Raw genomic sequence first — 25,895 nt, 5'->3', positions numbered from 1 at the left:
TGAGTTAAGATTTCTAAAAAAAAAATAAACTGATTAACGAGAAAGCAAACTCTTAATAGAGAATAATTGGAGTAAGGAACCCTTTAATGAAATCACTAGTTCGATCATTCGAAGCTGATATTCTATCTATTGCTCTGATCTACTAATTACCAATGATTTACCAAAAATTGCGATACTTTGACTTAAGGCCGCTTTACACACAGCGACATCGCTAAAGCGATGTCATTGGGATCACGGAATTCGTGACGCACATCCGGCCTCGTTAGCGATGTCGTTGCATGTGACACATACGAGCAATCGAAAAAGGTCGCAAAAACGTTAATCGTTGACACGCTCCTCCATTCCCAAATATCGTTGCTGTTGCATTCCGCAGGCTGTTCCTCGTTCCTGTGGCAGCACACATCGCTATGTGTGACATCGCAGGAACGAGTAACCTCACCTTACCTGCGGCCGCCCGCAATGAGTAAGGAAGGGGGTGAGGGGGATGTTCGTCCCGCTCATCTCCGCCCCTCCGCTTCGATTGGGCGCCGGCTTAGTGATGTCGAACGAACCGCCCCCTTAGAAAGGAGGCAGTTCGCCGGTGACAGCGACGTCGCTAGGCAGGTATGAAGTGTGACGGGTTTGAGCAATGTTGTGCACCACGGGCAGCGATTTGCCCGTGACGCACAACCGATGGGGGCGGGTACGCACGGTAGCGATCTTGCTAGCGAGATCGCAGCATGTAAAGTGGCCTTTACAAGGTAATGAAGAAGTCACACAAACATTGTGGTCTAGGACTTGCTCTCAAGGGCGTATGTTCTCTCATGTGAGAGAATCAGGCTGATTATGTTAATAGCATTCTGATCTAAGTCTTGGCCGTGTCAGTGTACTGTGATCGGATTCTCTCGCATGCAATAGAATCATATCACAGTTGAGGAGAAGATGGAGAACTTAAATGGAATCTGTCAGTAGGCTTTTGCTACCCCCACGTGAGAGCAGCCTGATGTAGGTAAAGAGACTCTGATTCCAACGATGTGTCACTTAGATTACTGGTTGCAGCCGTTCTCCTACAAGCAAAGCTTTTATATTTAGCCATATAGCTGAACCCAGAGAGCTGTCCCAGCCATACCAGGCTCTCTATAGAGATCTTACAGCAAAGATGGGCTGCAGTGTGTACATCGCCCAGGCCAAAAACTAATGCTCTAGCAGGATACAGCTAAACCCCCACTAAAGTGAAAGCATCACAGGTGCAGGAGGAGCAAATCACACACACACTTCCAATGAATGGAGGGGGCGATTGCTGGATGATAAAACTGCACACTGATGGCATGCATAGAGCGCTGTTCATACATGCAGATACACAGTCACAAGCCCGCAGCCTATTAGGTGACGCTCATGCAATTAGATCAGGCAGACTGCCAAGCCGTACCCCATCTGTATACCATACAGGGACAGAAACTCTAATATGCAAGGCTTAACAGAAAGGGGCCTGGCTGTATCCTGTACAAAAAAATATGAGATTTTAGTTGGTATTATGGCCATAAAATGGAAACCTACAACCTTTATCTCGGGAACCTCATGCTTGTAGGTCCCTACACTAAATATAAAAATAGCAACAAAAAGAGGAATAAATATCCTCCAAAAATTAAGTATTACTTACAGCAAAGATGGGCTGCAGTGTGTACATCGCCCAAGCCAAAAACTAATGTTCTAGCAGGATACAGCTAAGCCCCCACTAAGTGGAGGCATCACAGGTGCAGGAGGAAATCGTATAGAGATCGTACATTGACAGTGAGGTGTGAATCAGAGTAGGAGGCGTGCCACACTGCCAGAGTGTGACATTGTAGTCCAGCAATGATAATCACTAGATGATAAAGTTTTTAGTGTACGTAAACAACAGAGATAAGAGATAAGAGAGGCATAGCTGATTTTGTTTTTTTTTTAACCCCTACAGCATGCTGTCCTCAGATTACATAGCAAAACCAGCTTATATGTTCCCTTTAACTTATCCTTTGTCTGTGTCAGTGTATATCAACATCCAAGTGCAGTCCAATTTTTGCATGCCCCCATTGACTTGAATGGGTGTGCACCGTCCGATATACACTGCCACTTGCAGCAATTTTTTTTCTCATGCCGAATTGGCTCTATATTGCCTATACTATAATATTGGAGCGAGCGCTATCCGACAAAACATTGAATAGTGCTCAGCCATGTTATACGCTTGTGTGAACGCGCTCTAACACTCACACTTGTATCAGAAAAGCTTGAAGACAGAAGATATTGAGTGGGGACGTTGACTTCAGGACCTCTATACTGTTAAATGGCATCTGTTATTGGGGAGGGTCTGAAGACCAACATTTAAAGCTTTAGTTATTTTGGATGTTAAAATTGTAATCATCTCCCTTAGGCCGGGAACACATATCCGGCTTTATGCCGGTTTGACGGATGTGGTGCAAGCCAGTACAGTATGATACACTACAGTGGCAGCGCCGCAACATCCGGGTCACATGCTCCGGTCATGTGGACCCACACAGCATGTGACCGGCGCTTGTTGCCCTGCCAGTGTACTGTATACACTATACTGGTGTGCGCCGCATCCGTCAAACCGGCGAAAAGCCGGATATGTGTACCCGGCCTTGGGAGATAAGCTGCTGACATTGAAATAAAAAAAAATTGAATCTGGGGAAAATGGCTTTTTCCACCCGCAACCATCAGATTAGGTGAAAGTGAGAAAAACCTACCCATTTTGCAGGACCGACCATCTAATGTGTATTAACCCCTCCTGACTCTCCCCAAACAGATGATGATGATGGGGAGGATAAAGATAAGGCATTTGGACTTTTAATGATTCTTTTGTTTTCTGCAGTGATTAGCCACTGAATGTCAAGTCAAGCATTTTTCTCCTCTCTTCCCTTTTTAAAACACATTTAAAGTCGGCACAGCCAAGCGCTTATGTGTATTGCGCACATGTAGGATGATGATCATGCTTAATTAATCAGCAATAGCAAATACTTGAACATTGAGTTGCTTAAAACAGAAACTTCTCATTTAGAAAGCTTATGCCCTTTAATGGGGTTAAAAAAATCTAATTGTTCCATCAACTGCGCAATTTTCCTTTTAAGAAGACGTCCCATTCATCAAGTTAAATAATAACATTGTGTGAGTGAAGTTGACAGGTTGGCAGATTGCTTTATGGAATTCAAGTTGAGCATTTACTCTTCCCAGATCTCTGCATGTTCTTGATTTTAGAAGTAGACGTGGGATCAAAAGCCATATATACATTCAGGCACGTTTTACAGTGTGATGAGATAATCTTTAAATTAGTAACTCCACGTGCTCCACTTACCAAACGGTTTAAACAAAGGCACATAATGAAAGTCCTCGACCTCTTGTTGTTATGGTGCCAGTCTTCTCCTGCGAGTATGATTACTGTTACTATATTGGGGTAATACTGAGAGCTATATTTATTCATTTCTTATTGTGGATCTGATGCGAAAACTAAGGCTGGAGTCACATATCCGAGTACAGACCGTGATACACAACCCAGCCACTGATCTCCTGACCCAAACTGGACAGGCTCATGTGTGCCTGTGATTCTGTCGAGTTCAGATCAGGATACCCGTGGTCAGCCTGTGTTTCGCGGGCCATGAAGCACGGCTGTGCAAATCCAGCCTAAGGCTAGAGCTACACGGTAACCTGTGGCCATAAAACATTAAGATCTCACCTGTAACACACTAAGAAACAACACATTTTTTGGAATTTGGTCACAGGGAAGTCCAGCAGAGTTGTATTACTGGCAACTGTAGGGTCATGGCGACTTTCAGACCGCAACGTAGCAACATTCATTATTATTAGATGAAATGTAGTAACAAGTCAATCTGATTTTGTTGGTGTAAGGGGGTGAGCAGACCCCTTACAAGGAAGCACAGGTTTTCTCTGAAGTGGTTAATGCTGTCCCCATAGAAACTGTAGAGGAGGGAGGAGGAGCCGGCAGCTTAGGGGGAAAGGAAGTGTGTGCTGAAGGGAGTTGTGTCCGGGACGGGAGAGAAGAAACAGCCAGGGGCAGAGTGTGGAGCTGAGTGGGCAGAAAGGAAGAAAGAAAGAAGGGAGCTGGAAGAACAGGGAAGCCGGAGAGAAAAGGAGCGGGCGGAACCTCATAGTGCGAAGCAGTCCCGGTGTGGGTCCGGGCTGTGGGTAGCCAGAAGTGGGAGCCGGGCGAAGAGGAGTAGTCAGGCAAGTCACCCACTTGAGGGGACGCTAGGGCAGGCTTTCCCTCAGCTAAAGGAAGCGCCACAGCACTGTGTTTTGTTACTGCCAAGTGTGGAGAATTGCGAAGAATAAAACATGTTTGTTATTTGCATTGAACCATGCCTGAAGAGTATTTGTGCGCCGGACGACATCTGCACCACCACACTCTGCCCCACCAAGACATCTCCCGTCCCGATAGTGACGGCGGAGCCAGGGGTAAGCCTGACAGAAGGGGCCACGACTACAAGCCCAGAGGCGCCCCTGGCACCCCGTTACATGTGGCGTAGTCGGCAGGATCCGGATCGTATGCAAGGGGACCCGCTCCAAGAAGATGGAGACCATGTGGTGCCAAGGGCCCCTGATCCGGACTTTCAGCGAAGATTTCCAGTCCCATGGTGGGAAGAAGAAACAGTGCCTGAGGCGTTGGACCGGGCACAAGATGGCGGCAAGATGGCCGTTGTCTGTGAAGACACAGAAAGCGCGCGCAGAATTGGCGCCAAAAGAAGAGCCTGGGGCTGGCCGGTGCCGAAAAAGAAGTTCGGAGTACTCTGCCCAAAGAGGGGAGGTGCCGGTCCCAGGGCACGAAGGAAGATATGTGAAGTGGGCGGTGTTCCAGAGAAAAAGAAGAACCGCCGCGTAGGGGTCGACCTGATGTGTGAGACTGGGGGTGGAGTATACCCAAGAGCGGGAAAAGTAAGCCCGCCTCCACTTCCTCCAGCATCTCCACTGACCCCGACGCCATTACCAGAAACGCTGACTCCGAGCAAGATGGAGACTCCAGGAAAACAGCAAGCTGCGGTAGCCGCACTAGTAGCGACTAGCCTGGGCAGAGGACGCCCGAAGCAGACTGCGGCTGCGGAAGGACCCACCCTTAACCTACCGGCTGTGCCAGGAGGACCGGAGCGGCCCACTACACAAGAGGCCGCACAGTGGCAACAGGAAATCGAGTGGGAGGAATGCCAATACCGGCGGCGGTCGCAGCAAAGACCGGTGCTAGCTGAACTCTCCCACCCGAGACGTTGGAGCAACCCGCCAACTACGAGCCCTTCCGGAGGCTGCGCCGGTTGCCCGGACAGTCCCTGTCGGAGTACGTGCAGGCCCAACGAGCCGAATGGCAACGTGCATATCATCCGGAGTGACTTTTCAAGACCGGAAGATGGCGGGCCTGTTTTTGTTCAACACCGGCGTTGTTTTGAGCCGGAAGAAGGTGTGTTGTTTGTAACCGTTCAAGTTGCTGAGCCCGGAAGAGAGCCTGATGCTGGACTGAGCCAGGGGCTCCCTCCGCGTCGTTAAGAAGATTTTTGCCGAGTTGTGTTCCTGCCAGCTAACGTCTAAGACCGGGAGTGCTGCAAAAGCCTCCGGGCAGAAACTCCACTAAGACCGGGAGTGCCTGCCGACGGCCTCCGGGCACGACTAAGACCGGGAGCTTCCAGGAGGAACTCCGGGCGCTGGACTGGTGTGCCCTTGCGGGTGCCCTCAGGTGAACATGTTCTCAGTTTCATTAAAATGACTTTGTTTAGTTTTAAAATGTGATTTTAGATTTGTGCCTTGCCGGGAGGCTTAGGCTTAAAGAGGGGAGGTATGTAAGGGGGTGAGCAGACCCCTTACAAGGAAGCACAGGTTTTCTCTGAAGTGGTTAATGCTGTCCCCATAGAAACTGTAGAGGAGGGAGGAGGAGCCGGCAGCTTAGGGGGAAAGGAAGTGTGTGCTGAAGGGAGTTGTGTCCGGGACGGGAGAGAAGAAACAGCCAGCGGCAGAGTGTGGAGCTGAGTGGGCAGAAAGGAAGAAAGAAAGAAGGGAGCTGGAAGAACAGGGAAGCCGGAGAGAAAAGGAGCGGGCGGAACCTCATAGTGCGAAGCAGTCCCGGTGTGGGTCCGGGCTGTGGGTAGCCAGAAGTGGGAGCCGGGCGAAGAGGAGTAGTCAGGCAAGTCACCCACTTGAGGGGACGCTAGGGCAGGCTTTCCCTCAGCTAAAGGAAGTGCCACAGCACTGTGTTTTGTTACTGCCAAGTGTGGAGAATTGCGAAGAATAAAACATGTTTGTTATTTGCATTGAACCATGCCTGAAGAGTATTTGTGCGCCGGACGACATCTGCCCCACCACACTCTGCCCCACCAAGACATCTCCCGTCCCGATAGTGACGGCGGAGCCAGGGGTAAGCCTGACAGAAGGGGCCACGACTACAAGCCCAGAGGCGCCCCTGGCACCCCGTTACATTGGAACGATACAAGTCATAGTGTTTTCTAATTTCTGTGTAGAGATGAGCGGACTCGTAAAAGTTCGGTTCTGCGTATTCAGCCAAGCTTTAGATAAAGTTCTGTTTTTGACCCGGACTTGACCTGAACCTCAATGGAAATCAGTAATTGGGCAGTTTGGGTCTCCACCCACATGCAGCCAGTCATAAACAGATCACTTCCAGGAGCAGATGGGCGGTGTTTGTTTTTTTTTTTTTTTTCATTTTTTTTGTGGTGCACACTACATCCGATAACGCTGTTGTTACCCCCAGTGCAAGCCACTCAAACACTGCAAGCGGCTTGCACTGGCCGAACACTGAGCGTACCTGAGCACAGCGATGCTCGCACAAGTGGTTTCCAAAGCACCCAAACGCTTTATTTTTTTTTTTACAGCAAGATTTAAAGGCAGGGACCCTGATTCCAGTGTTGTGTCACTTACTTGGCTACATGCTGTTTTGTTTTCTGTACTGAGCTCTGTAAAACCTCACCCACACCTCTGATTGGTAGGTTTCTGTGTACACTGTGCATAGGAAGAAAACTGACCATCAATGGTGTGATATGGTTATTCCATATCTCATGAATATGGAGGACTACATGGCAGCAGGTTTACTAGTACTTTAGTGATAATCTCCTGCTGATAAAATTGTGATTTTATCAGAACTACGACATGCAGCCCAATAAGCGACACATCGCTGGAATCAACGTCTACATCTCTACATTATTCGTCCCATAGATTACGTGGCAAAAGCCTGCTGATAGCTTCCCTTTCTGTCAGAATGATCCAACCCTCTTCTCTCTGAAATATAATTTTTTGCTAATTTCCTAAATGTTGGAGTACCCAACCCGATCGTTGGCACAGCTCAGATGTTACTATCACTGGAGATCTGATACTTTAGACTAAACAAAAAATAATTATTCAGTCAAGGGCTTTTCAGTTAATAGCCAAAATGTTAGAGCTTTTCCAATGTGAAAAGAAAAGACTTCAAAGATACACGGGATAGCAGGCAAAAGCCAGGACCAACAGTAGGGTGTATTTTGTGACAACACCAAGTAGTCAATAGGGGTGCAGGAACTGGTACAGTTGAGGATCTTCACATTTGGTCTATACCCTGTCTTAGACAATTGCTCTAGAATCATCTATTTTATGTTGGCTCTTCCGGTCTATGGGCTGTATTAAGTGGCTAATATTTTAAGGGGTCTGGTTTGAGGTATATAATTGTTTAGGGAAATCGTAGTTAATTAGGAATCAGGGGTCCATATTTGTTCAGGGGGTCTGATATGGGGCCGCATTTTGTGGTGTGTTGGAGCAGAATATATTCTATAGTTATACTTCAATTGCTGTAGGTGTAATTTGTATATAGGCTGGTCATCAAGTAAACAAATGGGTTGCATTGTCTGATGAGTACATAAGTGTCAATGACTCCTTTTGGTTGGATTTGGCAGGGTTCTAGTTAATAGGCCCTTACAGTCTATGATTGAAATACCATTAGCTTCTATATCAGGTAGAGAAACAGGCTCCTATGTCCTGACTTACAATCAGGTATTTCTATTTGATTGTGGACTTGTAAAGAACAATTTTGTTTCAGTGATTTGTACCAGTAGATTCTAGGTATTCTTACACAATCTATATTCCCAACACCATTACCCTAGCTTATTTCCCAAAATACTCAAGGAACTTAACTTGACAAATGTTGGCTTTTGGCTTGCGATATCAAGCCTGCATAACAAATTAAGGTGCATTTACAAGTCAAATTGAAAGCAATGAAAAAAAATGTGCTGAACTGCTTAGAATAAGCAGGATGTGGTATTTAATCAGCTCCTTTTAGAATAAAAATTAGTAACTAAACAATAAGCCTTTATGCGCCTTTCTAAAATCTGATGAACAGAAAAGTCCTTCTCTTTCGTGTCCTTCCGCCTTTGCCTTTATAGTCTGATCTCTTGTGTGCGTCCGTGTGGTAATATATGCAACATAACTCCCCATGATCTTCATCCTTCCTTTCTATTTCATGGCATGCACATCCAGTTTTCCCTACTGCATATTAAACAGTATTTGTCTAGCTCGATGCTAATATCTGGCTACACTAGTATTCATTGTTTGCCTTAGTGTTACCACTTTTGGACTGATATTTATCCCTGTTGATAATATTAGGTTACATTTTATTTTATCATTCGGTTTGCAAACACCTGAGGGTCCATTGGGAATGGTCTGTAGAAGGACGTTGAAAACTGGCCTTTGACTTGAAGGTTTGCGACTATTCGGAAGTGTTCTAAAGTAGAAGTAAGATTATGTGCACACACTCAGGACTCGCTGCATCCTGGACACAACGGGCCCTGACCTGCGGGGCCACGAGTCTTCTCCGCTGGAGACTGCAGCTGCCTGTGCCCACGATCCGGGCTCGGGCAGTTGTGGTCTTTCTCTTCCGTGCTCCCTGCAGAGAACACTCACATCTCTGCACCAAACAATTGACATGCTGTGGCTCTGGAAGCTGCACTGCAGATCAGTTTTGGTTGCTGGAAAAACAAGCACAGTGGGCATGGGATTTCTAGAAATCCCATCCACTGTGCTTGTACCGTACAACGGAGCTTTTTTGGACGTAGCAAAAACACACTGCATCCAAAACTCTGTGAACCCTGATCGTAGGCATGCAACCTAAGAGAGCTACAGGCAACTCAACAGACACAGGAATAATTGGAGTGCGGTGCATGGAAGCTCTGTGCCGGTGCCCGCAAATTCAATGAAGTAGTTAAAGCTTGACTTTAATGAATCTCGATAAAAATAGGGTGATTCAAAGGTTATAAAAACATGGGGAAAATTAGACAGCGGTCTACGCGTTTCAAGCAGACAACCCAGCTCTTAATCATAACTAAGGGCAAGGTTGTCTGCTCAAAAGGTGAATTACTGAGCTGCAATACTAGATACAAACTGTGAGCAGGTATGGCATTCATTTTGGACAAGAACAATTTTTTAATCTCTTTTTATGATCATCCTTTACATTGACTTTATTGTTTTTATCATTGCAATTTTTATTAAGATTATTATTACATTATGACCACTTTTATTGTTGGTTATAGCGAAGTAAAAGGATTAAAAAGGTCGGCTGATCAATATTTATTTGTAGGCACCTCACCCCCCACTACAACTTAATTAACTAAAATAGCCACATGACAAATAATTTGCTAATAAAGGCCACGGTATTTATTAATGCTTATTTTAAAACATTAAATATACTAAAACCAATAAATATATAAATGCTCACTGATTTCATACTAAAATCTAGCCAATGTCCACCCAGCATTGCTGGGCTACTACCCAACTAATAAATGGTGCAAGAGAGCCACAACATAGGGGAGGGTGAGCAGGGAGCTACTTCTTGAACTTCACCGGCTGCTCTGACACCCCTGACAGGAATGCCGGGCTTATAGGACACTTGTCCTTCCCGCCAAAAGCTGGACACCAATCAGGATTCAGTCACCAACTTCTGCTTTGTCACTTGATGGGCTAGAAAAACAATCTAAAGCCTGCTTTACACCTTATGATCCAGCATACGATATCATATGCGATCATAACCGCCCCCATCGTATGAACGGCACGTTCAATTTTTTGAATGTGCCGCACAAACGATTAACCCCCGTCACATGTACTTACCCGTCCATACGACCTCGCTGTGGGCGGCGAACGTCCACTTCCTGGAATGGGAGGGACGTTCGGCGTCACATCGACATCACGCGGCAGCCGGCCAATAGAAGCGGGAGCCGCAGGACGCAGGTAAGATCTGTTCATCGTTCCCGGGGTGTCACACACTGCGATGTGTACTACCCCGGGTACGATGAACAATCTGACGTTCAATTCTAGAGAAATGAACGATGTGCATGCGATGAACATTTCACTGTTCAATCGCAATCGCACATAGCTGTTACATACTACAATGTACCTTACAATGCCGGATGTGCGTCACTTACGACGTGACCCCGCCGACACATTGTAAGATACATTGCAGCGTGTAAAGCGGGCTTTAGGCTGGGTTCACATGTCCAGTAGTTATCTGTTATATTGTTAAGACAGGCCATACATTTACCGTGATGCAATCTAATTGTGCATCTACCTTAACCCCGTCTGCATCCAAATCATGAGTCATTTGGTAGTAGCATGCATATTATTCTTCCATACAGTTCAGAGAAATGACACGGATCTTTACAGAAGATATGACTACTTTTAATTACGGAAGTTCATACATTTAAAGGGAACTAGTTGGCTAGGAGCCAAGAATACGTAACACGTCTCCTATTGGGTAAACTCTCATAGAGCTTATTCTGTGATATACAGTATACTGTAATGTACAATGCATTTCCTCATTTATATTAAGCTATGTCAGCATGATTCACTTGTCACATGAAAGTCCAGACTGATGAGTCTTATGTCTGAGAGATATAGGTGTGGTACACAGTTCAAGAACTTATCTTAAATCCTGTTTTTTGGATATCTTCATATAACTCTTATATACTCTTAATACTCATAATCTTGTCCATAACAATATACAACTTTTTTGTCCGTTGTTAAATAACGGATGTTGACCGTATCTGTTTTTAACATGTGGAGTCTATGGACAACGGATCCGTTAACAGATTGCTATTTATCGTCCATTTGTAACAGATCTATTAAGAAAACAATGGATCCATTACAAATGCAAATACAATGGATGGCTAAATAGCCATACGGTAATGGATCCGTTGTCCAATGTTAAAAAAACCGGATCCATCAGAAATCAGTTTCCCAATGGATTCATGAACATAGCCTAAAAATGGTAAATATCATGAACATCAAAATTAACATAAGGGAGGAAGGGAAGGAAAGAAAAGAGTAAGGAGAGGGATAAAGGGAGCAAAGCACCTACAATCCCTAAAACCTTTAGGGCATTAAAAGGATAGAAAAGAGTAGAAAAAAAGGGGGGGGGTAGGTGCCGCAATCCCTTGAAGCCCCCATGCTATTTGCTCCAAGGGGGCTTAAACATTAGTAGAATGATGTTAAAGGCACTGAAGCATTTACAGGTATAGCAAAGTGTACTATATTTTCTGTTTCAGATCCAGAACTACATGATGATTGTAGAGAAACTTCAGAGCGACCTAGATCAAGCCAAACGTTCTCACACTGCTGACTTAGAAAGGTGGAACCAAAAGGCTTCCCTCATGCAAAAAGATCTCATCTCTGAATCTAAGGAACATCAAGCAGATCTCCTGAAAATACAAGAATGCAAGGATAAAGTAATATGTCTTGAAGAAGACTTGGAGCGTACTGAACTCATGTACCAAGACACGCAAAAAAAGGTAATTAGCCAAGCATGCCTTTTATATTAAGATGGTATAAGAATATGTAAAGGTGAACAATGTGGCATTTGGCACATGTGTAGAGAGTTTCAGGCACAGCTGGGAAGCGCTTCTTAAAAGTCTCATGGAGTTTCCTCTGCATCCTTAGAAATTAGATGACTTTACTATTGTTAATGGCTACTTGGTTTGCCGTTTTTTGGGGGCTCAGAAGTAGAGGGCAAACTCTTATGACGCATGTATGAAGCATTTTTTCCAAATGCACATCAAAGCGAGGAGATTAATGCTGGAGTTCTGGTAGAGGAATGTGGTCCCATTCTTGCCCCATGTTGGATTCTTGCTGCTCAACATTCCTAGGTCTTCCTTGCTGGATTTTTTGTCTCATAATGCTCCAAATATTTTCTATTGGTGAAAGGTCTGAACTACAGGCAGCGAATTAATCACCCAAATTATAATTTTCTGAAGCCATGCTAATGTATGGCTGCCATGTATGTTTAGTATTATCTTGTTAAAATACGCAGGCCCTTCCCTGATGTAGCATACAATTGGCCAATGTTCAGCTATATTCAAACTATGTAACTAATTAGGGCTGTCTGTCTACTTCATATAAGAAATTTGAACAGTAATTAATTCACCTATCACTGCACTAAGTAATTTTAAATATTTGAACCATGTGTTTATATTGTTTCATTATTGTTTGAAAATATTAAAAGTTATTCTTCAATGATAGTCTTTAGTTTAGGGGTTTAGTTGCTTTTTGGTAAACTTTATCTAGTACAGTAGTGAACTGCCCCTACTACTTAAAAAACATCATTTATATAGTCATTGTGCCTCTGCATGAACAACACAGGCCTAATTTTATCTTCATGGATGACAATGCTCCAGCTCATTAAGGTTGCATCATTAGGGAACGGCTCTTGGAGACTGGGGTACCTCAAATGGAGTGGCCTGCACTTTATCAAGACCTGAACCCCATAGAAAACCTATAGGATCAGCTGAGTCACCATGTAGAGGCTCATAAATCTTTACCCCAGAACCTCAATGACCCAAGGGCTGCCCTTCTAGAAACGTTGGATGCCTCAGCAGACAATAACTCCACTTGTGAACAGTAAGAGAAGTGGTTATCAGCTGTAATTGATGTTTTAGGCAACATGACAAGTTATTGCGACAGTGACACTTTTGGGGGGCATACCCACCACTGCTGTTGGCTTTTGATTTGTTAAATTGTTTGAGATAAGGACATCACAATTAAATGTTGCTACTTAAATCCCCTACTTTCATGATAAAATTTCACTGCAGAGCGAACTTTTGACATTTTCCATATATGTCACTCGAAAGCCAAATATCCCTAACTTTTTCTGAGTAGTGTATTTGTATAGCCTTCTGTTAACCATGCCCCAATTTTTTTTGATATGTATTGCTGCTATAAACTTCTAAATTACTTAAATCTTTGCAAATGAAGTGGAAAATGTCCAATTTGCACCTTCCGATCTCTGGTCTATGTTCTGCTGTGAATAAAAAATGGTTGTAAAGAAATTCCAAATCATTGCATTCTTGATTTCTTTACTTTTTACACAGGGCTTCAACCTTTTGGGGATTGAGGTAAAATAAAGCCGTGCAGGAACAAGCTTCATATTGGGTTTTGTCATAGAAAAGGAAACTAAGTCATTACAGTGTACACATCGGGTCCGATCCGTTAAGTTAAAACCAAAAGTCTGCCATAAAATACCATTTTAATTCACTATATTTTTTCCCACTTAGAAGTTTCACAAAAATATTAGTTTATTTGACGTTTACAGGCCAGTCTTGCCCAACTTCTCCGGTATGGGGTGGACGGGGCATGACATGGCTTTTCCCCTCAAGTTATTGAAAAGTTATGTCATGTGCTGCAACTTCAATTAGTTCTGTTCATTCAGACTGGCGTGTGCAATGAGTTTTGTTTCCTAAAATAAAGGTGTATGTGTGAAACATCAGTTTATGTTTAAAGTTTATGGATAAAGCTTGTCTACTCTTCTGCATCTAGATCAACGCTCAAGAAGAAACTATAAAACAACAAAATGTAGACCTGGAACAACTACAACAGCATGTCCACACATTAGAGCAAAACATATTAGAAATCCAGAAAAAGGCCAGAGCATCGGAGTCTGCTCTAGAACACTATAAGAAAAAATATTTAGCCCTCAAGGATACTATGAAGTGTCTGGAGAAGCATTTTGGTGCCTTACAACAGCATGTCACAGAATCTACTAGTGAGGTAGGAAAACCATGTACTAAACCATTCATGACAAACAGTACATAAACCTACTGTCAACCTCTTAAGGGTAGCAATTTTTAGTATTTGCCTTTGCTTTTCCTTCCGCTTATTCCATAGCCATATTTTTTTAATTTTTCTATGGACAGAACAATGTGAGGACTTGTTGGTTGGGGTGCGATTAATATTTTTGAAAGACATCATCCATCCATAAATCATTTTATCATATGATGTACTCGGAAGTGAGGTCAAAAATTCCAAATGTAACGTAATATAATTTTGCCATTGTTCTTTAAGTTTTTTATCTACAGCGTTTATTTTTACCATAAAAACAACCTGGCAATATGACTCTCCAGGTCAGTACAATTACAGTAATACCAAGCATGCATAGTTTGTGTTTTATTTAGTTGGGGATTTTTTTTTTTTAGATGTTTGTAAAATAAATAAATATGTTTACTTCAGTTACCATTTTCCAAGAGCCTTTAGATTTTTAAATTTTATGAATCTTGAGCCATATGAGGGCTTCTCACCCTGAGCCAATGTTGTTATTGATATCATTTTTGGGGTATATGCAATGTTTTGATCGATTGTTATTACATTATTTTGTGCTATTGCATCGGCCAAAAAAACTGCAAGTCTGGCTTTTTTTTTAATAGGTCTCATTTTTACGAATGTAGTAATGCCAAATATGTGTATTTTTTAAAAAAAAAATAATTAGTTTATAACTTTGAATGCCATAAATGTATTTATTATTATTATTATTATTATAGATTTTAACTACATCACAACCTTGGACATGCCGGTACGTACTGGTGATCGTGTGGACTTAGGAGCTGTGCCCACGCGATCCCCACTGGGACCTCGGCTTACGCGACAGCCCCTAGACCCATCTCTTACAGCGAGGAGCGATGCCTGCATTGCCCTGGGCTGTTTAACCCCCTAAATGCTGCGATCGATTTCGATCGCGGCATTTACGAGGCTGATTGAAACACCTGCGACATGATCACGGGGCCCGATTGCTGCCATGTTAACCCTGAAATGGCAACCTCTGGGTTACCTGGCTATGGCAAACCTGTTAGACCAGGCCAGGAGCATGATCAGAGAGGCTTCTGTCAGTATCACACTGACAGGTATAATATAATGCAATGCATCGATCAGACTAATAAGTGTTATAAGGAACCTTTGAGGTGCAATATGCACCAAGAAACTCAAACAGTTCTGGGTGCATATTTCTAATTCCTCCCTAACCATCCCTGTATCTAGTAAAATGTTGTTTTACAGCTTCTTTGCTGGGTGACTTGCGGCAAAGGAGCCATTGGTCAAGCAAATTTCCTTTTAAAGCAGTTTTAAGTACATGTGTTATAAAGGGTTTTTCCCATTAAAAGGGTTGTCCACTACTTTTACATTGATGGCCTATCCTTAGGGGTACTTTGCACACTACGACATCGCAGGTGCGATGTCAGTGGGGTCAAATCGAAAGTGACGCACATCCGGCGTCGCTGTCGACATCGGAGTATGTGAATCCTTTTTGATACGATTAACGAGCGTAAAAGCGTCGTAATCATATCATCGGTGTAGTGTCCGACATTTTCATAATTTCGCTGCAGCGACGGTACGATGTTGTTCCTCGTTCCCCTGCAGCAGCACACATCGCTGTGTGAGAAGCCGCAGGAGCGAGGAACATCAGCGTACCTGCGTCACCGCGGATTTTGATTATACATATTTTAAATGTTTTTAACCCTTTCACTGTCTTCTGATAGATGCCGCGGCCGGGTACTGTACATCCGTCTCCTATTCAGATCAATAGGTGGCAGATGTACATTACCCGTGCGCGGCCACTATCAGAAGACGGAGCAGCTCCGGAACTGAGCATTACCAGCTGCCTGCTGCTGCCGCCGGCACCTAGAACAGCTGATCGGTGGGAGTATGATCTGACATTGATGATCTTTCCTAAGGATAGGCCATCAATGTAAAAGTAGGGGGCAACCTCTTTAAAGTAGTTTTTGGGGTCTTGATTTGATATATTATACAATCCCATGAATAGGTAGATGACTAAGGGGTTCAAATCTCCCTGTTTCTAGGAATAGGAATGGCTACCTGCATGGTCACTCTCTATAAGAGTGTATGGGAGGTACATAAACAGCTAAGATCATATAGTATATGGGAAACAACAAATGTTCTCATTTGACTATTTTCATCTTGAGCATAAATTATAATTGTGGGTGTGGGTGGCAAGGGTAGGTGTAAAGTGTTCTTTATGTCTTTGTTGGGATAGTGTTTGCCATTTTTTCCAGCTATATTTAGCCTAGCAGAAAAAGAAAATATATACAGTGCTGGCCAAAAGCATTGGCACCTCTGCAATTCTGTCAGATAATACTCAGTTTCTTCTTGAAAATGATTGCAATCACAAATGCTTTGGTATTATTATCTTTATTTAATTTGTCTTCAATGAAAAAAAAAATTGTCAAAAAGCCAAGTTGGATATAATTCCACACCAAACATAAAAGAGGGGGTGGACAAAAGTATTGGCACTGTTTGAAAAATCATGTGATGCTTCTCTAAAACAGCACCTGTAATTTACCTGTGGCACCTAACAGGTGTTGGCAATAACTAAATCACACTTGCAGCCAGTTGACATGGATTAAAGTTGACACAACCTCTGTCCTGTGTCCTTGTGTGTACCACATTGAACATGGAGAAAAGAAAGAAGACCAAAGAACTGTCTGAGGACTTGAGAATCCAAATTGTGAGGAAGCATGAGCAATCTCAAGGCTACAAGTCCATCTCCAAAGAGCTGAAAGTTCCTGTGTCTACTGTGCGCAGTGTCATAAAGAAGTTTAAAGCCCATGGCACTGTGGCTAACCTCCCTAGATGTGGAAGGAAAAGAAAAATTGATGAGAGATTTCAATGCAAGATTGTGTGGATGGTGGAAAAAGAACCTCGACTAACATCCAAACAAGTTCAAGCTGCCCTGCAGTCTGAGGGTACAACAGTGCCAACCCGTACTATCCGTCGGCGTCTGAATGAAAAGGGACTGTATGGTAGGATACCCAGGAAGACCCCACTTCTTACCCCGAGACATAAAAAAGCCAGGCTGGAGTTTGCCAAAACTTACCTGAGAAAGCCTAAAACGTTTTGAAAGAATGTTCTCTGGTCAGATGAGACAAAAGTAGAGCTTTTTAGGAAAAGCCATCAACATAGAGTTTACAGGAAAAAAAAGAGGCATTCAAAGAAAAGAACACGGTCCCTACAGTCAAGCATGGCGGAGGTTCCCTGATGTTTTAGGGTTGCTTTGCTGCCTCTGGCACTGGACTGCTTGACCGTGTGAATGGCATTATGAAGTCTGAAGACTACCAACAAATTTTGCAGCATAATATAGGGCCAAGTGTGAGAAAGCTGGGTCTCCCTCAGAGGTCATGGGTCTTCCAGAAGGACAATGACCCAAAACACACTTCAAAAAGCACTAGAAAATGGTTTGAGAGAAAGCACTGGAGACTACTAAAGTGGCCAGCAATGAGTCCAGACCTGAATCCCATAGAACACCTGTGGAGAGATCTCAAAATGGCAGTTTGGAGAAGGCACCCTTCAAATCTGAGGGACTTGGAGCAGTTTGCCAAAGAAGAATGGTCTAAAATTCCAGGAGAGCATTGTAAGAAACTCATTGATGGTTACTGGAAGCGGTTGTTCGCAGTTATTTTGGCTAAAGGTTGTGCAAACAAGTATTAGGGCGGCTTTGCACGTTGCAACATCGCACGTGCGATGTCGGTGGGGTCAAATCGAAAGTGACGCACATCCGGCGTCACTTTCGACATCGTTGTGTGTAAATTCTAGATGATACGATTAACGAGCGCAAAAGCGTTATCATATCATCGGTGCAGGCTCCGACTTTTCCATAATTATGCTGCCGTGACAGGTACGGTGCTGTGCATTCCTGTGGCAGCACACATCGCTGTGTGTTACGCCGCAGGAGCGAGGAACATCACCTTACCTGCCGCCGGCGGCTCTACGGAAGGAAGGAGGTGGGCAGGATGTTTACATCCTGCTCATCTCCGCCGCTCCGCCGCTATTGGCCGCCTGCTGTGTGACGTCGCTATGACGCCGCACGACCCGCCCCCTTAGGAAGGAGGCGGGTCGCCGGCCAGAGTGACGGTCGCAGGGCAGGTGAGTGCATGTGAAGCTGGCATAGCGATAATTTTCGCTACGCCAGCTATCACAAGATATCGTACCTGCGACGGGGGCGGGGACTATCGCGTGCGACATCGCAGCATCGGCTTGTGATGTCGCAACGTGCAAAGCCCGCCTTAGGCTAAGGGTGCCAATACTTTTGTCTGGCCCATTTTTGGAGTTTTGTGTGAAATGATCAATGATTTAATTTTTGTTTCATTCTCTTTTGTGTTTTTTCATTGCAAGCAAAATAAATTAAGATAATAATACTAAAGAATTTGTGATTGCAATCATTTTCAAGAATAAACTGAGTATTTTCTGACAGATTTGCAGGGGTGCCAATACTTTTGGCCAGCACTGTGTATATGGGACCCTATCGACTTAGGATGCACAACAAGATTTGCAGGACCTTGGTCAAGTGGCTGCCAGTAGTTGTGGCTTTTCCACCAAAGCTTTGTGAATATGTTATAGCCTGCTGGCATCTGTCAGGGCAAGGAGGACTGGTAGGCCCAGGAGGTGGATCCACTGGACCATGCACCCCACCGGAGGGCAGGGTACACGGCAGCCGGAGCACTGGCGAGGCAGGGACAGGTATAACCAGGTCACCAGGGTCACGGAGTTCTTTAAGACGGTACAGAATGCTGGTACAGATAACAGGACACGGTACAAGGGGACCTGAGGATCTAGCTCAAAAGACAAAGCTTCAAGACACGTTGATCAGGCTCCGCCCACATGGAAAGGCAAGTCTCATATACCCAGCACAGCCCTATGTCATTTCCTGCTTCAGGTGTGCTGGGCCTATAAGACCAGGAGAATGGGCGTGGCCTGGTCCTATACAGAGGCACTAGTCAGAGTCAGACTCCTGAGACCAGGAACAGAACACAGGAGAGCACGAGCGGGGGCGGTAGCCGTGACCGGAGGACACGTGGACCGGATCAGTGGTCACGGAGCGGTGCCGAGATGGTGCGACCGGGTCAATGGATAAGGAGCGGTGCTGAGGCATCGGGAGTGTGACAGTACCCCCCCTCTATGCCCCCCCCTCCGTGCACAGTACCCCAGGGGCACCCCGGATCGAGTCACCGGACCAGGAACCAAAGCAAAGGCGGGGAAGGACCGCTGACCCCGTGCCGTCTTCTTGGCCGCCCAACGCTTAGCCGACGATCTACCAGTAGTGGCAACGAGAAGCGGAGGACAGACAGAAGGAGGACCGGGGTCGTGGACGCCCGGATCGGGCGTCTCGGACCGGGTACAGGACATTGTCTCATCCTCAGTAGCCGGTGACATTGAAGTCTCAATAGCCAGGGACGGTGGGGCGACGCTAGACTGCGTCATTTCTTCTTCAGGGCCCGGTGGTACCAAGGACTCAATCGACAGGAGTTGTGGTACGACGCTGGACTGCGTCGTCTCCTCTTCTGGTTCCAGTGGCACCACAGGTACAAGAGACAGGAGTTGCGGTACGGCGCTGGACTGCGTCGTCACTTCTTCCTCCTGTTGCGACATGACAGGCCCAGGTGACAGGGACCGAGGAACAGGCTGTAGACAGTTATCCTGGCACAAAGGACTCCAACGAGTGGTTGCGCCAGAGCGGCAACTGATGTCAGGGTCATGGAGTTGTAGCCAGGACAGACCCAGCAGGAGCGCGGGAGTCATTCTCGGGATGACGTACAAAGCAATAGTCTCAGTGAGCAGGGCACCAACACAGAGTCTCACGGGTTCAGTGGTGTACTGGACGGGTTCGTATAGCGGTTTTCCGTCCACGGAGGCGAACCAAAGGGGTTTAGCAAGCGGGATGACCGGTATTCGATAACGGTCCACTGTAGCTTGTAGAATGAAATTACCCGCTGCTCCCGAATCAATGTGAGCCTCTGCCGTGAACTGGGTCTTCTCGGTCGTGACCTGGACAGTCTGTGTAACCGGGACTGAGGGGATTCCTGTACCAAGGGTGGCGGTTCCCAGCATCCCTTGGACTCGGGGTCTTCCTGGTCTCTCAGGGCATGAGCGGAGGAGATGTGAACCGCTTCCATAATAGAAACACAGGCCCTGGGCAAGTCGCTCTGCTCGGCGTTGCTCAGCTTGGCTCAGTCGGTCAATTTGCATTGGTTCAGGAGTAGAATCGCAGAACGGCAGTGGCGGGGGAATGGTAGACCTCTGTGGAACGGAGATGTGACGGATTGGTCGCTTCTCCCGGGATACTTCCTTGGTTCGCTCTTGGAAACGGCGGTCAATCCGGGTGGCTAGGGATATCAGAGCGTCCAAAGTACGGGGAACGTCACGACCGGCTAATTCGTCCTTAATGCGGCCCAACAGGCCCTCCCAAAAGGCTGCCGTCAATGCCTCGTTGTTCCAGCCTAGCTCGGAGGCAAGCGTGCCAAACTGGATGGCGTACTGGCCCACCGTCAGGGTTCCTTGGCGTAGCCGGAGGAGCGAGGAGGTAACCGCGGTAGTGCGTCCCGGTTCATCAAAGGTACTTTGAAAAGCCTGAAGGAATTCCCGGATGTCAGTCGTTACCGGATCCTCATTCTCCCACAACAGATTTATCCAGGCCAGAGCTTCGCCTTCTAGGTGTGACATTAGAAATGACACTTTTGCTTGGTCCGAAACAAACAGGTGCGGGAGCAGCTGGAAATGCAGAGAGCACTGGTTCAAGAAGCCTCTGCAGGTCTTAGGATCTCCCGCATAGCGAGGCGGTGCAGCGAGGCGGAGATGCGAGGCTGAGGAGACAACGGGTTCGGACGTAGTCGTTGTACGCTGTGTAGATGAGGTTGAGGCGGCAGTCTGTAACGTATACAAGCGGCTGTCCACAGACGTCAGGAAATTCAAAATACGGGTTAAGGTTTCTCTCTGTCGCACCAGTTCCTGGCGCAGTTCAGCCAGTTCAGACGTCTGTGCTCCGGCGGAATCCATGGCCTGATCAATCTGTCAGGGCAAGGAGGACTGGTAGGCCCAGGAGGTGGATCCACTGGACCATGCACCCCACCGGAGGGCAGGGTACACGGCAGCCGGAGCACTGGCGAGGCAGGGACAGGTATAACCAGGTCACCAGGGTCACGGAGTTCTTTAAGACGGTACAGAATGCTGGTACAGATAACAGGACACGGTACAAGGGGACCTGAGGATCTAGCTCAAAAGACAAAGCTTCAAGACACGTTGATCAGGCCCCGCCCACATGGAAAGGCAAGTCTCATATACCCAGCACAGCTCTATGTCATTTCCTGCTTCAGGTGTGCTGGGCCTATAAGACCAGGAGAATGGGCGCGGCCTGGTCCTATACAGAGGCACTAGTCAGAGTCAGACTCCTGAGACCAGGAACAGAACACAGGAGAGCACAAGCGGGGGCAGTAGCCGTGACCGGAGGACACGTGGACCGGATCAGTGGTCACGGAGCGGTGCCGAGATGGTGCGACCGGGTCAATGGGTAAGGAGCGGTGCTGAGGCATTGGGAGCGTGACAGCATCCTTACACCTCTTCTGATTTGTGGGCCTGGGACACAGCCTTGGTTGCGGCATGGTGCACGCATAATGTCATACCAAGGATGGCAGCAGGTAACAGAAGGCTCACAGGGCTCTGGACCGGTAGACACAAACTAAGATCTGTTTAATAATGTTTAGTTTTGTGAAATTTGGTGGTAGATCCTCTTTAATTTGTCTTGTAAGCTGGTATTAAAGGTGGAGCTTCAATATAAAGGTCTTAAGTTGCCCGTCTTTTAAAGCAGAGTTCATCTTTCTTATTCCAATCAGAAATGTTCAAACTACCAGAACAAGAAAGTGCTAAAGTTTATCCTCTTAAAGTTAATTTCAATCGGAAAAAAGAAAAGTAAAATAAGTATTTGTGTCACGAACATATTTATACTGAACAAAAAAGAATTTGAACTTTTTTTTATTTAAGAAAGCGCTTTAGGACAACTGTAAATGAATGATGAAAGGCAGTGATGTTTGAAGAAAACAAAATCTGGAATTAATTCTTTTTATCCGTAACAGATTAAAATGGTGTTTTTAACTTCTACTATGATAGCGCTCTCAGTAATACAGATCTTGTTCAGCTACATTTAGAACTAAAACCTATCTCTCAGGATGCCTGGTAGAAAAATAATTACTGGCCAAGATCAAAGATGACTTTTTAGAGAGAAAAAAAAAAAAGTAACAGGAAAATGTGCCTTGTCGTCTTTACTTTGTAAGAAAATAATCTACTAATGACAAGGTAAAAGAGTGCACTTGTGCAACCTTCTTCTATCCCCCCCACCTACCTGCCTTCATCATTGTCTATGATTTCCTAAAAATGAGCCAATTGTAGTTACTCCAGTTGATTTAGTGCCCCGATACAGTAATAAAATATATTATTTTTTTTTTTTCAGTTTTTGTTTCATGTTGTTTTCAATAGTATAAACCTGGTGAGCGAAGATGTGATCATAAGAATAACATAAACGTGTAATGAGCAGAGACGTTATACATATGGAATACGTGGTTACGAATTGTTTTTGGTGTAATAAAGTGTAAAAGATTAAAACAGATAAATGTTCACCAGCTAGAATTGAGCGATTCACAGGACCCTTGTCCAGTGGCCATTTTCCACTCCTTGGTAGCCAGTCCAGAGTACTGTTCTGTCCATTCAAATGAATGGTAAACATTAAAAGGTAATTTCCCTGCACTTGATGTTTTGGATTACAATTGTCACTAGCCATGATTCATTAAAGGGAACCTGTCAGGTCCAATATGGACCCAAAACCAAGAGCAGTTCTGGGTGTATATTGCTAATCCCTGACTAACAGTCCCTGTATACACTACGATAGATAAAGGGATTTTTAGAAAATGAGCTTGGGGACTAGTCACCTGGGCGTTAGTTCCCCTTGCTAGTCGGCTCCATTAGCATGTTAGTACGCCCCTGTGGGCATGCTAACATGCTGATGAATGTGCAGCGTCAGGTGGCATGGTCTCTCTCACTTCTCCGCTGCCATCGCGTCCGACAATGGACTTTGGCTCAGTGCACATGACCCCGGAGTTTTGGTCATGCGCACTACTTCAGTTTGAAGCCGGGACGCGTACACCTGGCTTCATAGTGCGTATGACCCAAACTCCGGGGTCATGCGCACTGAGCCGAAATGCAGCGTCGGGCGGGGATGGCAGAAGAGAGGTGAGTGAGATCATCCTCTGCCGCTGCGCATGTTAGCACACCCACAGGGGCGTACTAACTTGCTAATGAAGCAGACTAGCAAGGAAAGTAACGCCCATGGGACTAGTCCCCTCGCTCATTACTATACAATAAAAGATCTTTAGAAATACTTTTTACAGATATGGTTAGGCAGGGATTAGCAATATGCAACCAGAACTGCTCATGTTTCTGGGTGCATATTGGAGCTGACAGGTTCCATTTAAGATTGTATGTCAGTCTCGACCAGGGCCATGGGCCATATTTGGCTCACAACCTCATTTTATGTGGCCTGGAAGCTGGGTTGCAAGTAAAACCCCATTGCTTTTCTCTGGCAGAGAAAAGCACTGTCTGTAATTTTTTAAAAAATTCTCTGCCAGTTTGTACTGCACATGCACTAATGAGGCTGCTATGCGCTGTACAAGTGCTAGATGCTAGAATGTATGGGCTCCTGATAGGTGTGATGTCATTTCCATAACTTGTTGTTGTTGATGTGACTTCCAGTTCGGAAATCAGAGTCGTAGTCAGAGTGGCCAGGACTTGGGAGAGATTTGACGTGCATTCCCATCTTTAGCCCTCATTCACTGCATCAATGAGAAACTGCTGGTGAAAAAGGGCAAAGGGTGTTGGGATTTGGGGGGGTCTATACTGCAGTGTGTATGCCAGTGGTAATGTTTAGGGGGGTCTATAATACCAGGAAGGATATCTATGGTGGTGTTTAGGGTGGTCTATAATGCTGGGGGGATCTCTGTGGTGGGTTTTGGGGAGGGTGGCTATAATACAGGGGGATTTGTGGGGTCTGTGATTTGGAGGAGATGCCTGTGGTGAGTTTTGGGGGGCGTAAAATGCTAGGGGGATGCCTGATGTGGAATTTGAGGGGGAGGATTGTGCAATTCTGTAGGGATTTCTTCTGTGGAATTTGGGGGGGTATACGATGCTAAAAGGACTCCTGTGGTGGTATTTTGGTGTGGTGCGATGTTGTAGGGGTTTCTGTCATGGGATTTTGGTATGTGTGTGATGCTGTGGGACACGTGGTGGTATTGCGTAGGTCTATAATGCTTTGGGTATGCCTGCGGTGGAAATTTTGGGGCCTTTGATGTTTGTGATGGGATTTTGGGTGTCTTTAATGTGGGGTGAGGCGATTGTGATGGGATTTTAGGGCTGTGGGATTTTGGGGGGTGCAATGAGTGTGATAGGATTTTTGGGGGTTTAGAATGTTTTAATTATACCTAAGGTGGGATTTGTCGGGTGTACAATGTTGGGGGATACCTGTAATGGGAGTTTGGAGGCTGTGTGATCCTGGGGGGGGAGCCTGCAGTGAGATTTTGGGAAGTGTGTAATGTCGGGTGGGGGAGGGAGGTGCTTATGGTTGGTTTGAGGAGTGTATAATGCTGGGGAAATCCTGAGGTGGGACTTGGGGGGGGTCTATAATACTTTGCGGATGCCTGTTGTTAGATGTGGGATGTGCGCAATGCTGGGGAGGACGTTTGTGGTCGGATTTACATCCCAGGGATGCACCCTTAACTCTACAATCCAGGTACAGCACCCTTAGCCCTACAACCCAAAGAGAGCTCTTGGATAACCCTACCACCATAGCCCTAGTACCTATAGAAAGCTGTCATATAGTCTTACTACCCAAGGACAACTGTCGCATAGCCCTAATAGCCAGGGATAGCTCACTTATAGCCCTACTACCCAGGGAAACCTCTTTTATAGCCCTACTATCTAGGGCCAGATGTGTATAGCCTTTCTATAGGGGGACAACTCTCGTGCAGCCCTACTACCGAGGGACAGCTCTCTTATAGCCCTTTAACTCAAGGTCAGCTCTCGTATAGCCCCAGGTCAGTTTGTGCATTGCAGACCATGCTCGTACCATGTTGCATGGAGATCTGCATGAGCCATTACAATTACAAGTGGTTCTTTGAAGGCAACCATAATGCTATTGCCCTCAGTGAAAATTAATTTGACACCCCTGGTCTTGATGAAGGGTGCATTGGAGTAAGGTGCAACAAAGGCATTAGGAGGCACACTCCTTTTGCCACCACAAGAAATGTACTCTGGTCAAGTACAAGTGTACACATCCATCATCATTTATGCTACCATTGTAGTGTAAGTGACGGTGAACTTGTCGTCCGCTCCTGGCTTTGATGCACCTGGCTAAACTCTATCCACAAAAGAAAAAAAAATGATGATGGAGTTGCTCAAACAATAGTCAGAACATGTTTGAGAATCTAGGATTTCAGCTAAAAAGTTGGAAATTTCAAACCGTTTAACACCAAAATTCTGGAACACATGTTTGATGAGTTAGGGCCATTGTCTTAGGAAGTTCTAATAAAGAGGGGCTAGTTTGGTACACATAACAGTGTAGCAACCGGCCTCAAGTTCTCTTCACTTTCATGGTTCATAGCATCAGCTGCCTATTATCGTAAAGCTCTGTACAGTGTTGTGCATTTTTTTTTTATTTCTTCATTAACTTTTATACCAATGAATAGGATGGTTGTAGAAATATCATATCTTTAAGAAGACACTGCCTATTTCATGGATAACATCAAGGGAAA

General features: G+C 45.4%; 1 protein-coding gene across 1 annotated transcript in view; it reads left to right on the top strand.

The window, feature by feature from the left end:
• Window positions 1-25,895, top strand: part of LOC142317132 (uncharacterized) — a 566,806-nt gene that overhangs the window by 92,369 nt on the left and 448,542 nt on the right. Inside the window, exons 7-8 of the mRNA XM_075353156.1 lie at window positions 11,541-11,783; window positions 13,804-14,034. Coding sequence (XP_075209271.1) covers window positions 11,541-11,783; window positions 13,804-14,034 — 474 coding nt within the window. The remainder of the gene's footprint in view (window positions 1-11,540; window positions 11,784-13,803; window positions 14,035-25,895) is intronic.

This window comes from Anomaloglossus baeobatrachus, chromosome 6, assembly GCF_048569485.1.
Source record: "Anomaloglossus baeobatrachus isolate aAnoBae1 chromosome 6, aAnoBae1.hap1, whole genome shotgun sequence".
NCBI classification, from domain to species: Eukaryota; Metazoa; Chordata; class Amphibia; order Anura; family Aromobatidae; genus Anomaloglossus; species Anomaloglossus baeobatrachus.
The sequence above is the reverse complement of the archived record's forward strand: the minus strand, read 5'-3'. Positions and strand labels throughout refer to the sequence as shown.